This window comes from Oncorhynchus tshawytscha, linkage group LG02 (assembly GCF_018296145.1).
Source record: "Oncorhynchus tshawytscha isolate Ot180627B linkage group LG02, Otsh_v2.0, whole genome shotgun sequence".
Lineage (NCBI taxonomy): Eukaryota > Metazoa > Chordata > Actinopteri > Salmoniformes > Salmonidae > Oncorhynchus > Oncorhynchus tshawytscha.
The window spans coordinates 6,177,626-6,193,395 of NC_056430.1; the positions used below are offsets into that span (position 1 = coordinate 6,177,626).

At 46.1% G+C, this 15,770-nt stretch overlaps 2 protein-coding genes across 2 annotated transcripts; both read right to left on the reverse strand.

Moving 5' to 3' along the window:
• Positions 1 to 1,228: 1,228 nt before the first annotated feature.
• On the reverse strand, positions 1,229 to 4,253 carry LOC112222078 (putative RNA-binding protein 15B). The gene is given in 5 exon segments (XM_024384674.2): positions 1,229 to 2,447; positions 2,450 to 2,587; positions 2,590 to 3,282; positions 3,285 to 3,349; positions 3,352 to 4,253. Coding segments are annotated over 5 exon segments (2,541 nt in total). The 5' UTR covers positions 3,980 to 4,253; the 3' UTR covers positions 1,229 to 1,430.
• Positions 4,254 to 5,285: 1,032 nt separating this feature from the next.
• LOC112222087 (mesencephalic astrocyte-derived neurotrophic factor) lies at positions 5,286 to 12,189 on the reverse strand. The gene is made up of 4 exons (XM_024384687.2): positions 11,955 to 12,189; positions 8,629 to 8,756; positions 8,351 to 8,492; positions 5,286 to 6,255 (listed from the first exon to the last, which is right to left on the reverse strand). The coding sequence occupies exons 1-4, from the start codon at positions 12,043 to 12,045 to the stop codon at positions 6,071 to 6,073; spliced, it is 546 nt and encodes a 181-aa protein (XP_024240455.1). The 5' UTR covers positions 12,046 to 12,189; the 3' UTR covers positions 5,286 to 6,070.
• Between the last annotated feature and the right edge of the window lie 3,581 nt (positions 12,190 to 15,770).

Consider the following 15,770-nt stretch of genomic DNA (forward strand, 5'->3'; position numbering starts at 1 on the left):
CCAACACCACCATAGAGACACTGACAGTCTCCAACACCACCATAGAGACACTGACAGTCTCCAACACCAGCATAGAGACACTGACAGTCTCCAACACCAGCATAGAGACACTGACAGTCTCCAACACCAGCATAGAGACACTGACAGTCTCAAACACCAGCATAGAGACACTGACAGTCTCCAACACCACCATAGAGACACTGACAGTCTCCAACACCACCATAGAGACACTGACAGTCTCCAACACCACCATAGAGACACTGACAGTCTCCAACACCAGCATAGAGACACTGACAGTCTCCAACACCACCATAGAGACACTGACAGTCTCCAACACCACCATAGACACACTGACAGGGTCTCCAACACCACCATAGAGACACTGACCGTCTCCCAACACCACCATAGAGACACTGACAGTCTCCAACACCACCATAGAGACACTGACAGTCTCCAACACCACCATAGAGACACTGACAGTCTCCAACACCAGCATAGAGACACTGACAGTCTCCAACACCAGCATAGAGACACTGACAGTCTCCAACACCAGCATAGAGACACTGACAGTCTCCAACACCAGCATAGAGACACTGACAGTCTCAAACACCAGCATAGAGACACTGACAGTCTCAAACACCAGCATAGAGACACTGACAGTCTCCAACACCACCATAGAGACACTGACAGTCTCCAACACCACCATAGACACACTGACAGGGTCCAACACCACCATAGAGACACTGACCGTCTCCCAACACCACCATAGAGACACTGACAGTCTGGAGGGGGGCCAGACACACCATGTGGTGGTGGTGGTGGGAGGACATGACACCACCATAGAGACACTGACAGTCTCCAACACCACCATAGAGACACTGATAGTCTCCAACACCAGTTGTGTCTTACTTTAAAACAATTTACATATTGGGATATTATTTGACGACATGTTGAGACAATATCAGTTTGACAATATCCCAATATTATTTAATGCGCTAGTTGGCTGGCTGTACCAGCACAAAAAACTCCAGTATTTTTCCTTCATAGGTGTTGTTCTCCATCTTCTTTTTAAATTGGGAGTCAATTTGTTTTCAGCACTTTTAATTCATAGACTGATCAAAACTCATTTTCTCCTGGCTCGCTCTCTTGTCCCTCTGCAGCAGACATGTGGTGAGCAATGTTTGGAACATCGAATCGCAATGAAATCACAGTATCGAATCACAATACAAATAGAATCGTGAGAATCACAATACAAATAGAATCGTGAGAATCACAATACAAATAGAATTGTGAGAATCACAATACAAATCGTATCGGCACCTAAGTATGATGAGGTCCCTGGAAATTCCCAGCCCTACTGACAGCTGTCTGTTAACGTGGGTGTAATAACATTGACAGCCAACACCACAAAGAGGTGTCTTCTGTCTAAGTTAGGCAGAGTCATTGACAATAACAACCACCAGGTGCTCTTCATCCAGATTCCCCAAAGTCCTGTGTGCACTCTGGAGTAACTGCTGGGAGAAGTCACATGGGGGGAAGGCGTACAGCATGCCCCCCTTTCCTCCCTCCTTAGCCCCACCTACAGGTAGACTGATCACTCCGGCAGCCTCTTTGTTCCTCAGGTAGGTGACCAGGTGACGGAGGAGTCTGATCTGTAGGCCTGCTTCAGGTGGAGGGGACTCGCGGTCGATGGGGCCCTGGAGGGCCAGGAGAACAGCGTAGCCCTCGGAGCCACCATGCTTGATCCTCCTGGTGACCTCGTTCAACCTGGTCTTGTCCATCCTCAGTCGCTGGGCGATCTTCAGCTGGGTCAGTTTCCCCTTGGCCTGGTGGTCCTTCATGACAGAGTGGAAGAACCCGGAGCCTCCCTCTAACAGGTGCATGTTAGTGGGGAAACAGGAGTTCTTCAGGGTGAAGTGACCGTGCCAGGCTTTGGTGAGGGTGGTGGCACACTCCGACAGCGTACTGGGTGTTCTGGGGTCTTTCTTAACTGTGTCTGAGGTGTGGTTTGTGTCGCTGGCACGGTGGTTGCGGTCACGGTCCTTCTCTCTGTCCCCGCCAGTCTTCTTGTGACGGTCCCGGCTGGAGGCTGTTTCGTGGCCGTCCTGGCCGGCCCGGTCCTCGTTGGAGTGGCGGCTGCTGTCGGGGCTCTGTCCCCTGGGCTCGGTGGTAGAGTCTGGGGCCCGGACCCTGGCTCTGTCTGGGCTGTCTTCTGGAGAAGCTGGCCCTGCTTCTCCTCTCACCTTGGACATGCCTCTCTCCTTCTCCTGAGAGGGTCCATCAAGGGAAAGGGACCTGTGTCTGCGTCTCTCCGCCCCAGCCCGCTCTGCGTCTCTCTCCTTCAGCCAGCGCTCTCTGCTTCGGCTCCGGGCTGCCCGGTCCCCTCGGCCACCACGAGACACCCCAAAAGCTTCACTCCCCCTGCGCTCAAGGCTATTTGTTGGAGAGATGAACTCTCTGTCCCCCTGTCCAGCAGTCTCTCTCTCTCCCGCTGAGTGAACAGGGCGTGGGTGGGGGCGAGCGTTCCCGGGAGCGTAGCTCTCTCCAGGCTACGGTCGCGATGCCTCAGCAGGTCCAGGTGGGCAGGCTGGGACACAGGGGCTGGTATCCTGTTGGGTAACTACGAGGCAGGGGCTCCTCAGCCTTGGCAAAGTCCACCCTCAGCCTCCTCTCTGGGCCTCCTAGAGGGAACCCTCTCATCTGAGTGCATGCAGCCTGAGAGGCATCTAGGCTCTCATACTGAATGTAGGCAAAACTATCCCCTTTCGCATAGTGTATGTTCCGAATGCTGCCAAAACGGTCAAACTCTCTGGCCAGGGCTGCCAGGGAATTGCTGGGTCCCAGCCCACCTACCCAGAGTCTGGTGGTTGGGTTGGCCTTACCGTAGCCTATCTTCACCGGGTTCCCGCCAATCACGCGACCCTGCATGGTTATCTTAGCCCGGTGAGCCATGTCTAAGTTTTGGAACTTGAGGAAAGCGTAGGCTCCACCCTGACCGCGCGCCGGTCGTTTAATCACAACTTCCTCAATGATGCCGTACTTATCGAAGCCTCTCCTCAGCTCGCCCTCGGTGACGTTGTGATCCAGGTTGCCGATGAACAGGTTCCTGCACGCCCTCGCGTCGTCCTCAGGTTTTATGTCATCATGCTCAGGTACAGGCAGCCCGTATAGCCTTCCCCTCTCCTCTAACATCCCATAGTAATCTAAGATCCTCTCCCTCTCTCTGCTCAGTCCCAGTCCCTCTACATGGTAATGTCTTGGTGGTCGGATATCTCTGATACTACTAACTCCAGGGCAGGGGAGAGGGACCTCTGTCTATAAGAGGGATATGGGGCGCCATGGATAGGACATAGCCCATATCCGGCGGCGTGCAGCTGCGCCGCCGGACGTACATGGGCTCTACTTTGAGAGGGCGGTCATAGAGTACTAGCCTGGTTTTGGCATGCCTGGCCTCTTTAGCGTCCTCCGGGTGCCGGAAATTGATGTAGGCGACTCGGCCTAGTTCTGGAGTGTGAGATAGTTTCACACTAACGTCACCAAACTTTTTAAACTCGTGAAACAGTCCGTCTTCAACGTGCTCGTCAGAAAGCACCGAGCCGAGATTGCTAATGAGCAACGATTTGTATTCCAGAGTCCCACCGGCTCCCCCCCGGAGGCCCAGTAGTTCGGCTGCCGCTTTGCCTTTAGGCAGGACGGCTGTAGTCCGGAGAGAGGGTCGGCCGAGGAGATCGAGGTCGTGGTGTTGTTGTCGGTGGTGGAGGGGGTCTCCGGTGCCTCCACGCTCCTCCCGAAGCCGTGTCTTTTCTCGTTCCCTGCTCCTACTCCGAGCATGTTGCCTCCCGGTTTCAGCGAGCAGCAAAGCAAGTGGTGGGAGCGGCAGGTCCTCTCTCCGTGCCCCGTCCCGGTCCCGCTCTCTTTCCCGGATTCGTTTCGTTAAAGTCCTACTAGGACTGGAGTCCCTCCCGGCCTGTCGCTTCATTTTCAAACGGTGCCCAAACTTTTTTTGTTGCTAACTAGCCAGCCAGTGTCTGCAGAAAAAAAAAAATCCGATCTGTAAGCAAATTCCTCACTTTTGGGAGACGTTACACATAAAATGACGTTAATAACTTGTAACTAATGTTCGCGACGTTAAAGACTTTGCACGTATTCCGATATAAAATAAAAAAGGTTAAACGCGTTTAAAAACATATTTAGAATCTGTGAACCTGTTTCAACTCCGCCATCTTGGACAAAAGGAATGTATACGTTCCGCCAATGGGAGGGGTTTGAGGCGACGTAGCCGCAGGGCTAGGGACGTCATGCGGAAGCAGATACTGCTCACCCAAAGTCTTGCAAATATATGACACGAATTAGATAAGGCACAAGTATAATATCTGCTATGGAAATGAGAAGTGATCAAATGTTAAATAGAAAAATGTTTCACATGCATTTGGAATTACACTGAACTAAAATAACTGCAACAATTTCATTGATTTTACAGTTCATATGAGGAAATTAGTCAGTTTAAATCAATTCATTCGGTCCTAATCTATGGATTTCACATTTCTGGGAATACAGATATGCATCTGTTGGTCATAGATACCTTGAAAAAAAAAATGGGCCTCACGATTTAGTCAAGGTATTTTTTTGGTGCATTCAAATTGCCATCAATAAAATGCAATTGTGTTCATAGCTTATGCTTGCCCATACCATAACCCCACCGCCACCATGGGGCACTCTGCTCACAACACTGACATTAGCAGACCGCTCAACCACACAACGCTGTACACGTGGTCAGTGGTTGTGAGGCCAGTTGGACAGACTGCCAAATTCTCTCAAACGGAGGCAGCTTATGATAGAGAAATGAACATTAAATGCTGGTAAGAGCTCTGGTGGACATTTCTGCAGTCAGCATGGCAAATTGCACACTCCTTCAAAACATCTGTGGCATTGTGTTGTGTGACAAAACTGCACATTTGAGAGGCCTTTTATTGTCCCCAGCACAAGGTGCACCTGTGTAATGATCATGCTGTTTAATCAGCTTCTTGATATGCCACACCTGTCAGGTGGATGGATTATCTTGGCAATGGAGAAATGTTGACTAACAAGGGGTATAAACAAATTTGTGCACAAAATTTGAAAAAAAAAAAGAAGCTTTTTGTGCATATGAATAATTTCTAGGATATTTTACTACCTGTTCCATTTCTGTTTTGTTCAGTAGAAAACACTCATGGCAAACTATATATTTATGACCATGTGTGATGATACCACCAGCATTGACTATTAAAACACCATGACTTCTGACACCTTGTTTTTGTATTTTAATGAAAAAGTACAGAACATTTGTAATAAACATGTAAGGTTGTGTGAAAGAAAAGCCCATTTCAATAGTTTTATCTTCTCTTTAAAAAATATATATATTTCAGGGGTGGCCAAGCTTATTTGTAGAGGGTACAAATCAAGGTCTCGATTTGATGATTAGTAGGTCGGTAGAATCAGGTCTTACTACACCCACTGTCTAAGACCTTCTGCATATGAGCTTGTCCACACCTGTTATATTTGATTATACCGTTATTAAGACAAAAAAAACAAGTATATCCATTAAAAAACACGAAAAAAAACGAAGGTCATGTACAGACTGACAGGTGGTTCATATGCCGCACAGCGAACATTACCCACCACAAAATACCCTCTCAGGACACCCAAAGCCCCTTCCCCCAGGGCCTGTATAAACAAAGGTATCATCCCAAATGGTACCATACTCCCCACAGGGCTCTGGTCAAAGGAAGTGCACTATATAGGGACTAGGGTGCAATTTGGTATTCAAGCCAAACTGTCTCAGAGTTGGAGCTGATCTAGGATTAGATTTGGCATTTAGATCACAAATAATAAAATGTCGGAAAGGACAGGGGGGGGCTGATCCTAAAATCAACACTCCTAATCGAGATGCTTGATACAGAGTCTTATTCATTATGATCAACAACAAAAAATGTAATAAAAAAAAAAAAAAGGCAAAACTGGTCCTAGATCAGAATTTCTACTTTGAGACACTGAATACAATCCCAGGCCTGCATCCCCCTTCTCCCTCTGGTTAAAGTTCCCTCCGTGCTTTAGCTGCGTTGGGGGCGTACTTGGGCATGAGTTCATTGATCTTGCGGATGAAGTCAGACTTCTCGGCGCAGCCTTTACACGACTCTCCCCACACCTCCAGGATCTTCTTCAATTCCTTCACCTTCAGCTTCTTCAGATCCACGGTGCTCAGGTCCAGCTGTTTGTCTGCAGAGAGGAGAGAAGGTGAAGATGCCATCTTTAACAGATCCTGCTAGCATTTCAGTGGTTTAACTGGCTAAGAACAGGGGGGGGGGTTCAGGAGGGTTAACCAAGTGTGTGTGGTAGAGGATTGGGATGAAGGAATGAAGCTATAGGCTTCTGTTAAGAAAGCTCACACAGTGACACCAGTTACATACCAGTATGAATCTCTCAGCAGTTGCTGATGTCAAAATCTGTTCACTAAAAAGGTTAAACAAGACTCTGCATTCCATGCCGTGTGATTAACAGTAGAATGTAGTGTCGTTCCAGGAAGAGAGGTCAAATTTCACTGTGAGGCAATAATAGTCAACCCCCCCATGACATGGAAAATCAGTCCTCACCTGTGTTTGTGTATGTAAATAACTTGTAATATGCCAGACGGGGGTTGGAAATAGCCACGGGCCGACATTGTACAATGTTTTGGACTTATCATGATCCACAAACCATTATCTAACAAGCTGACCAAACTGGACGCGAGCGTGCCATCGCACGCACGTTGATTTTGTTGACCCACACCAGAAGTGAATGAGGACACGCAGGTTGAAATATCAAAACAAACTCTGAACCAATGATATTAATTTGGGGACAGGTCGAAAAGCATTAAATATTTATGTCAATTTATCTAGCTAGCTTGCTGTTGCTAGATAATTTGTCCTGGGATATAAACATTGGGTTGTTATTTTACCTGAAAATGCACAAGGTCCTCTACTCCGACAATTAATCCACAGATGACACGGGAAAACCGAATTCCTTTCTCGTCATCTTTTTCCTTCCTCAGGCTTCTTTTTTTTTGTTGGAATTTATATGGCAGTTGGTAACCAACTTTACGGTGCATTACTACAACGACTGTGTGGACATCAGTTCATCTTTCAATCACGTGTTTATATGCTCCTAAAAACCAATGAGGAGATGGGAGAGGTCAGACTGGCAGCGAGTTGAGCGTCACATATGATTCTATTTTAGCGCCTGGCCACGCAGACGCTCGCTGACGCAGTGTTCGGTGCAATGACTGAATAACATGCATGTATACATTAATATATATTTATATCATGCAGTCGTTGTAGTAATGCTGCCCCAGTTTCAACTCTTCTTCCTGCGGCTATGGAACCCTGACCTGTTCACCGGACGTGCTACCTGTCCCAGACCTGCTGTTTTCAACTCTCTAGAGACAGCAGGAGCGGTAGAGATACTCTGAATGATCGGCTATGAAAAGCCAACTGACAACTTTACTCCTGAGGTGCTGCCTTGCTGCACCCTCGACAACTACTGTGATTATTATTATTTGACCATGCTGGTCATCTATGAACATTTGAACATCTTGGCCATGTTCTGTTATAATCTCCACCCGGCACAGCCAGAAGAGGACTGGCCACCCCACATAGCCTGGTTCCTCTCTAGGTTTCTTCCTAGGTTCGTGCCTTTCTAGGGAGTTTATCCTAGCCACCGTGCTTCTACACCTGCATTGCTTGCTGTTTGGGGGTTTTAGGCTGGGTTTCTGTACAGCACTTTGTGACATCAGCTGAAGGGCTTTATAAATACATTTGATTTGATATTTGCACGCGACGTGACCGGTGTAGTCAGCATGTAATGGTATTGTGACAAGTATTTACTATGAGCACTGTGATGTGTCCCACGTGAAAGAGGATAAACTATGGGAACAAATAAGGGACAAAAAAATTGAAATTGAGACTTAAGCAGGGTTTAGCTGTCAGAGACATGGAATTGAGGATGCTAACATAGACTGTGTACCATACAGAGTATCTTCTACATCCTTATGTTAAACAACTTAAGGGGAGGCAGGGTAGCCTAGTGGTTAGAGCGTTGGACTCGTAGCCAGAAGGTTGCAAGTTCAAATCCCCGACCTGACAAGGTACAAATCTGTCGTTCTGCCCCTGAACAGGCAGTTAACCCACTGTTCCTAGGCCGTCATTGAAAATAAGAAATTTGTTCATAACTGACTTGCCTAGTAAAATAAAAAAAAAGTGTGGTTCGGTACTAAAGTATTGATTTAACTTACAAATAACCAAGTCATCCGAGATGGGTCCTACATTTGTTTCCTTACCGTATTTCAGTTCACAGATCTGACTGTCCTGCTTCTTTAGTTTCTCACAGATCTTGTCCACCGGCGCGTGGTAGCTCAGGGGCTTGGAGATCTCGTTGAGGATTTTGGTGGCAGCGTCATGTGTTCCACCAATGTAGTAACACTAAGGGTACACAGAAGAACGAAAAATAACAGCAATTAAATGAACAAATTCAGTGGATAATCTGGATAGGACACAATGTAACTACTTATCGACTAGACTTACATTAAACTAAAACATTAGCCTAAAAATCACTTACAAAGCGGTTTTCCTTGCCCTTGGCGTCTTTGCAGGTTTTGACTAGGGCCTTCTCGATGTCTGCGCTGGTGAATTTAACGTTGTTGTCTTGCAATGACTGATATAACCTTCCCAGGAAGCTCACACACACTGAAAAAGGGAGGAAACAACACAAAACAAGGAATGACCATTATTACATTAGGATGTTAGGAGTGTACAGAGATGGCATGACTTCCTTTCTATATACTTTACTATTATAACATTTTTGCTAATCTGATGGTATGCAAAACATGGGTAACTCCAGCAATACTAACAGCATTATATATAGGAGGTTAGGTTTTACAACTCAGACTTCTATGGTCAGTCTGTTCTGTTACAGTAGGTTATATAGGCCAATACACTAGACCAGGTATTCCCAAACTGGGGTATGCCATCGGGGGCCAAATAAAAATGTGATTTACATATTTTTAAATAACCCCCCCCAAAAAAAAAACATTTTTTCACATTTTCAAACAGTCCATTTATATTTTCCAACGGGGCTATACATTTAGGTGAGGTTTTTTTCTCCTCTCCTGATTAGCCTTGTTTCACTGCCAAATATAAAATTAAACCATCTAGTGTTCAGCGAAATAACAACACAATGTCAAATACAGGAAGCCTAGTCAAATAATTATCATCCAATCACATTAACCGTTACTCTCTCACGGGAATTCCACTAGCGGTCCGTATGTAGCCAAACGTAGCTGCTGCTCATGTTGGTTTCTGTACTGATGGAGCAAAAGCCATGACTGGGAGACATAGTGGAGTGGTAACGTGCGTGCAAGCAGTTGCTCCCGACGATACCTGGGTACACTGCAGCATCAACCGAGAGGCTCTTGGGTACACTGCAGCATCCACTGCAGCATCAACCGAGGCTGGTTATCAAGGGGCAAAGTACTTGCATTTTTTTCAATTGAGAGACAAGCTTAACGTTTTCACTTGTTTGACAACTTGCATGATGACGAGTCACATGACTGGCCTCTCTGGGTGATGCATTTTTTTCTAAATTAAAAATCACCTGAATGATCTGAATCTAGGATTAGAGGGACTCTCCGCAACTATATTCAATGTGCGGGACAAAACTGAGGCTAAGAAGTTGGAGCGCTTCTCTGTCTGCATTAACTGGGACAACACACAGCTCTTTTCATCATTGTATGATTTGTGTGTGTGCAAATGAACTCAAGCTTACAGACAATGTCAAATGTGAAATGTGATATAGCAAAGCAACTGAGTGAGTTGGGTGAGCAATTACGCAGGTACTTTCCCGAAACGGACGACACAAACAACTGGATTCATTATCCTTTCATACCCTGCCTCCAGTCCACTTACCGATATCTGAACAAGAGAGCCTCATCGAAATTGCAACAAGCGGTTCTGTGAAAATCAGAAGCCACCACCAGATTTCTGAATTGGGCTGCACTCAGAGTATCCCGTCTTAGCAAATCGCGCTAAGACACTGATGCCCTTTGCAACCACGTACCTATGTGAGAGTGGATTCTCGGCTCTCACTAACGTGAAAACGAAATACAGGCACAGACTGTGTGGAAAATTATTTAAGACAGAATCTCCAATACAACCCAACATTGCAGAGTTATGTGCATCCTTTCAAGCACATCCTTCTCATTACCCTGAGGTGAATTTTCAATATACAAATAAGGTTTTATATGGAAGATGGTTAAATAAAGAGCAAAATGATTGATTGTTATGTATGCCCTGGTACTATAAGAGCTGTCACTTCCCACGAGCCGGGTAGTGACACAAACTCACTCATTCTTATGTTTAATAAATGTATCATATAGTGTGTGTGGCAGCCTTACAATGATGGCAAAAAAACAACATCTGAGAGTATGCTGACCCTGGGGCTAGAGGGGGGGTACAGCTGACCCTGGGGCTAGAGGGGGTACAGCTGACCCTGGGGCTAGAGGAGGTACAGCTGACCCTGGGGCTAGAGGAGGTACAGCTGACCCTGGGGCTAGAGGGGGTACAGCTGACCCTGGGGCTAGAGGAGGTACAGCTGACCCTGGGGCTAGAGGAGGTACAGCTGACCCTGGGGCTAGAGGGGGTACAGCTGACCCTGGGGCTAGAGGGGGTACAGCTGACCCTGGGGCTAGAGGGGGTACAGCTGACCCTGGGGCTAGAGGGGGTACAGCTGACCCTGGGGCTAGAGGGGGTACAGCTGACCCTGGGGCTAGAGGAGGTACAGCTGACCCTGGGGCTAGAGGGGGTACAGCTGACCCTGGGGCTAGAGGGGTACAGCTGACCCTGGGGCTAGAGGGGGTACAGCTGACCCTGGGGCTAGAGGGGGTACAGCTGACCCTGGGGCTAGAGGGGGTACAGCTGACCCTGGGGCTAGAGGGGGTACAGCTGACCCTGGGGCTAGAGGGGGTACAGCTGACCCTGGGGCTAGAGGGGGTACAGCTGACCCTGGGGCTAGAGGGGGTACAGCTGACCCTGGGGCTAGAGGGGGTACAGCTGACCCTGGGGCTAGAGGGGGTACAGCTGACCCTGGGGGACCCTGGGGGGGTACAGCTGACCCTGGGGCTAGAGGGGTACAGCTGACCCTGGGGCTAGAGGGGGTACAGCTGACCCTGGGGCTAGAGGGGGTACAGCTGACCCTGGGGCTAGAGGGGTACAGCTGACCCTGGGGCTGGGGCTAGAGGAGGCACAGCTGACCCTGGGGCTAGAGGAGGCACAGCTGACCCTGGGGCTAGAGGGGTACAGCTGACCCTGGGGCTAGAGGAGGTACAGGAGGCACAGCTGACCCTGGGGCTAGAGGGGGTACAGCTGACCCTGGGGCTAGAGGGGGTACAGCTGACCCTGGGGCTAGAGGGGGTACAGCTGACCCTGGGGCTAGAGGGGGCACAGCTGGAGGTTGAATGTTTGAAGGGTACGGGACTATAAAACGTTTGGGAACCACTGCCCTGGACAAAGCTGAACAATAGACAGTCAAGTATCAGCTATCCCATCTAACAGAGAAACAATAGCTTGACATGGGAGCATATTGCCTCACCAACAGAAACCACAGGCAATATCTGACCTGGCTGGGGCACAAGGCAAGGTCCTAATGAGCAATTAACAGGTACTAGTTAGCGAGACACAGCCAGCTACAATACTTCTCTGCAAACAAACAAAATTAAGAGCGCATTGAAAGACATTTCAATGTATTGAATTATAGCCAACGTCTAGGCTATTTGGCGAAGAATCCATGCCAATGACACAGCATGGAATTGTAGATTGCCATAAAACTTAACTACGACTAACTAGCTAGTTATATCCAAAGTGGCATAAATATGAGACAAACCAACCCACCTTCACAATCCCCATCTTTCAAAGCGTCGCTAATGCTCGGTACCAGAGCCAGCGCTGCGAGGGCGACCGACAAACTAGTCAAACACAACATTTTACAATTAATAAACTAACTTAATCTAGTTTAGCTAGATGTACCTAGCTAAACGTTACGATACAAAACTACCTGTCTAGCGAAAAAAAAAAAATACCAGCTACACATGAGCAGTTAGAGTTGAAACCGGTAATGTGAGCACGCAATGTCCCGATTCTGCCAACGCTTCCTGATGGACACGTCAATCTACGAAGGCTTCCAATTGGCTCTCATTTCACTCTCTAGAACGCGATTGGTTCGTTCTGTGCAACGCGACGCACTTTTCTCTGATTGGACAGATGCTCTTCATTCTGGGGAGGTCGTCCAGTTGGCGCCATTCGATTGGATTAGAACTCTGTATATTACGGGACCTTAACCTTTACAGTCATATCAGAGCAGTTCAGATGGAAACATCTAGAATAGAACAGAGACACACTGCTCTTTACCGCGCTGTCTGTGTCAGCAGCTATACATTTAAGACTGCTTTCTTTACTTTTATTACAGGGTCCCCAACTACATTATCAGCCACTTGTAGATTTTTTTCTTGAGCAGATGGTCGGGGTGCCTGAACATAATTACCCTGCAAATTGACTTCAAGGAAGCCCAAACAGATAGTAACTGACAGAAACAAAATAATTTCAAACCTTAATAAATACATTGGGAAACGATCATATATAATGTATCTATTTTACAGTGCATTCAGAAAGTATTCTGACCCCTTGACCTTTACCACATTTTGTTACATTACAGCCTTATTCTAGAGTTAAAATAAATAATTATCAACACACAATACCCCCATAATGACAAAGCGAAAACACGAGAAGCAAGATTTCCTTTGTGGAGATGGGAGAACCTTCCAGAAGGACAAGCATCTCTGCAGCACTCCACAAATCAGGCCTTTATGGTAGAGTGGCCAGACGGAAGCCACTCCTCAGTAAAAAGGCGCATGACAGCCCGCTTGGAGTTTGCCAAAAGGCACATAAAGGACTCTCAGACCAGGAGAAACAAGATTCTCTGGTCTGATGAAACTAAGATTGGCCAGAATGCCAAGTGTCATATCTGGAGGAAACCTGGCACCATCCCTACGGTGAAGCATGGTGGTGGCAGCATCATGCTGTGGGGATGTTTTTCAGCGGCAGGGACTGGGAAACTAGTCAGGATCGAGGAAAGATGAACAGAGAAAAGTACAGAGAGGTCATTGATGAAAACCGGCTCCAGAGTGCTTAGGACCTCAGACTGGGGCAAGGTTCACCTTCCAACAGGACCATGACCCTAAGCACACAGACAATGCAGAAGTGGCTTCAGGACAAGTCTCTGAATGTCCTTGAGTGGCCCAGCCAGAGCCCGGACTTGAACCTGAATGAACATCTCTGGAAAGACCTGAAAATAGCTGTGCAGCTACGCTCCCCATCCAACCTGACAGAGCTTGAGAGGATCTGCAGAGAAGAACGGGAGAAACTCCCCAAATACAGGTGTGCCAAGCTTGTAGGCTGTAATCGCTGTAATCGGTGCTTCAGCAAAGTACTGAGTAAAGGGTCTGAATACTTATGTAAATGTAAATTTATATTGTGCACAAATGTCTAAAAAAACGTTTTTGTCATTATTTGTCACTTTGTCATTATGGGGTATTGTGATGTCATTATGGGGTATTGTGATGTCATTATGGGGTATTGTGATGTCATTATGGGTATTGTGATGCCATTATGGGGTATTGTGATGCCATTATGCGGTGTTGTGATGTCATTATGGGGTATTGTGATGTCATTATGGGTTATTGTGATGTCATTATGGGGTATTGTGATGTCATTATGGGGTATTGTGATGTCATTATGGGGTATTGTGATGTCATTATGGGGTATTGTGATGCCATTATGGGGTTTGTGATGTCATTATGCGGTGTTGTGATGTCATTATGGGGTATTGTGATGTCATTATGGGTTATTGTGATGTCATTATGGGGTATTGTGATGTCATTATGGGGTATTGTGATGTCATTATGCGGTGTTGTGATGTCATTATGGGGTTTGTGATGTCATTATGCGGTGTTGTGATGTCATTATGGGGTATTGTGTGTAGATTGATGAGGGGGGAAAAAAACAACGCAATAAAATGTGGAAAAATGCAAGTGGTCTGAATACTTTCTGAATTTACTTTATGCATGGAAATACTTGAATAGATTTTCAAAAATGAAAACCACTTGGAGCTGATTTCCTGGTGTTTTTAGCCTTTTATGCCCAACAAGGAAAATGATAAACAAAAACAAGAACAAAACTGGTTAATTACTTGGCAAATGAGTTTGATTTACAGAAGGTTTACTATAGAATAGAAAATAATACATGGTGTCCTCTAGCTACAGAATGTTGATTCGATCACAGGCAACCGCTTTCCGGTATCTTCATAGTAGGCCTACTATCTAATACTTTGCATAGGGCTCCTGAGTGGCGCAGCGGTCTAAGGCACTGCATCTCAGTGCAAGAGGCGTCACAACAGTCCCTGGTTTGAATCCAGGCTGTACCACATCCGGATGTGATTGGGAGTCCCATAGGGCGGCGCACAATTGGCCCAGCGTCGTCTGGGTTTGGACGGGGTAGGCCGTCCTTGTAAATAAGAATTTGTTTTTAACTGACTTGCCTAGTTAAAAAAGAAAATCAAGTTACTTTTAGATATGACCTTCTTCTATGTTAATTACTTATAGTTCACCGTTTTCTCATTCCTCTCGTCGCTGCTAATAAATAATGACCAGTTGAAACATCAATGAGCCAATAAAACAAGATCTTTAATGTTTAGCATTATTATCAATAATAAATGAATTCCACATCACAGGAGAAAAAAAAAAACATGTTGTATTTACATCTACAATCCACATCACTGTTGATTCATGCTAACACAATATATACAATAAATTACTTTGGAGTAATTTGCCGTAGAAAGTAGCCGACTGTCCAGATGTGTCTGGTCTTTGATGGAAAAACACACACAATAATGAAGCAAAATGAAAGAAGTCAAAATATTTTTGTATGTTTGTCAATTTTTTTTTTTTAAGATTAAAAAACAAACAAAAAAACAAACATTTACATCAGAAAGTACAAGGCAGACAATTAATAATCCCATTCTATACATGGACCCTTTAAAACCTTATGAATCCACAGCCTCGTCATAACTACTTACAGAAGAGAGAGAGAGAGAGAGAGAGAGAGAAGAGCCTGACGAGGTGGTCTGGGGAACAACAACTGGAATGATTTCAAAACTGTTTTGTAACCGCCATTTGTAACCGCCATTTGTAGAAATCAAATAAATTGAGAGGCTTTGCATAGGTCATAGGTCATAGGCATAACATGTTCCTTCAAATATTTTTGGCTCTGAAAGCATGCTATTCATGAGTATGCAAAATAATATTTATTTTTTTTTTAACTGTATAAATTACATGGGAAACATGAGGGGGAATTCCTGCTATTTCAGCAACATTGCTCATAGAGATATAGTTGCTAATTAAAAACGAACGAATGGTGTTGCACTGGCTTATACCATCTGTGGAGGACACACTATCTAATCAAATACATTACGCACGCTTACCACTAGTGACTATATTAACACTCTTACATCCTCTTACACTCAGAAATCAGGATTAGTGTCAGTAGATTAGGAGCGGCAGCAGGCCTGGAGGTGAAATGATGAACCTGCAGGGAGGGAGGGAGGAGAGCACCTCTTTGCTGACCATGTGATTGGCTGATTAACCCCTCTGCTTG

Excerpts from the sequence above, each read along its gene's own strand:
- LOC112222087 (XM_024384687.2), bottom strand. The coding sequence starts at position 12,045 with ATGTTGTGTTTGACTAGTTTGTCGGTCGCCCTCGCAGCGCTGGCTCTG. Across the intron at positions 8,493-8,628 it reads AGGGCAAGGAAAACCGCTTT|TGTTACTACATTGGTGGAAC; the intron begins GTAAGTGATTTT and ends GTGTACCCTTAG. Across the intron at positions 6,256-8,350 it reads GATCTGTGAACTGAAATACG|ACAAACAGCTGGACCTGAGC; the intron begins GTAAGGAAACAA and ends TCCTCTCTGCAG.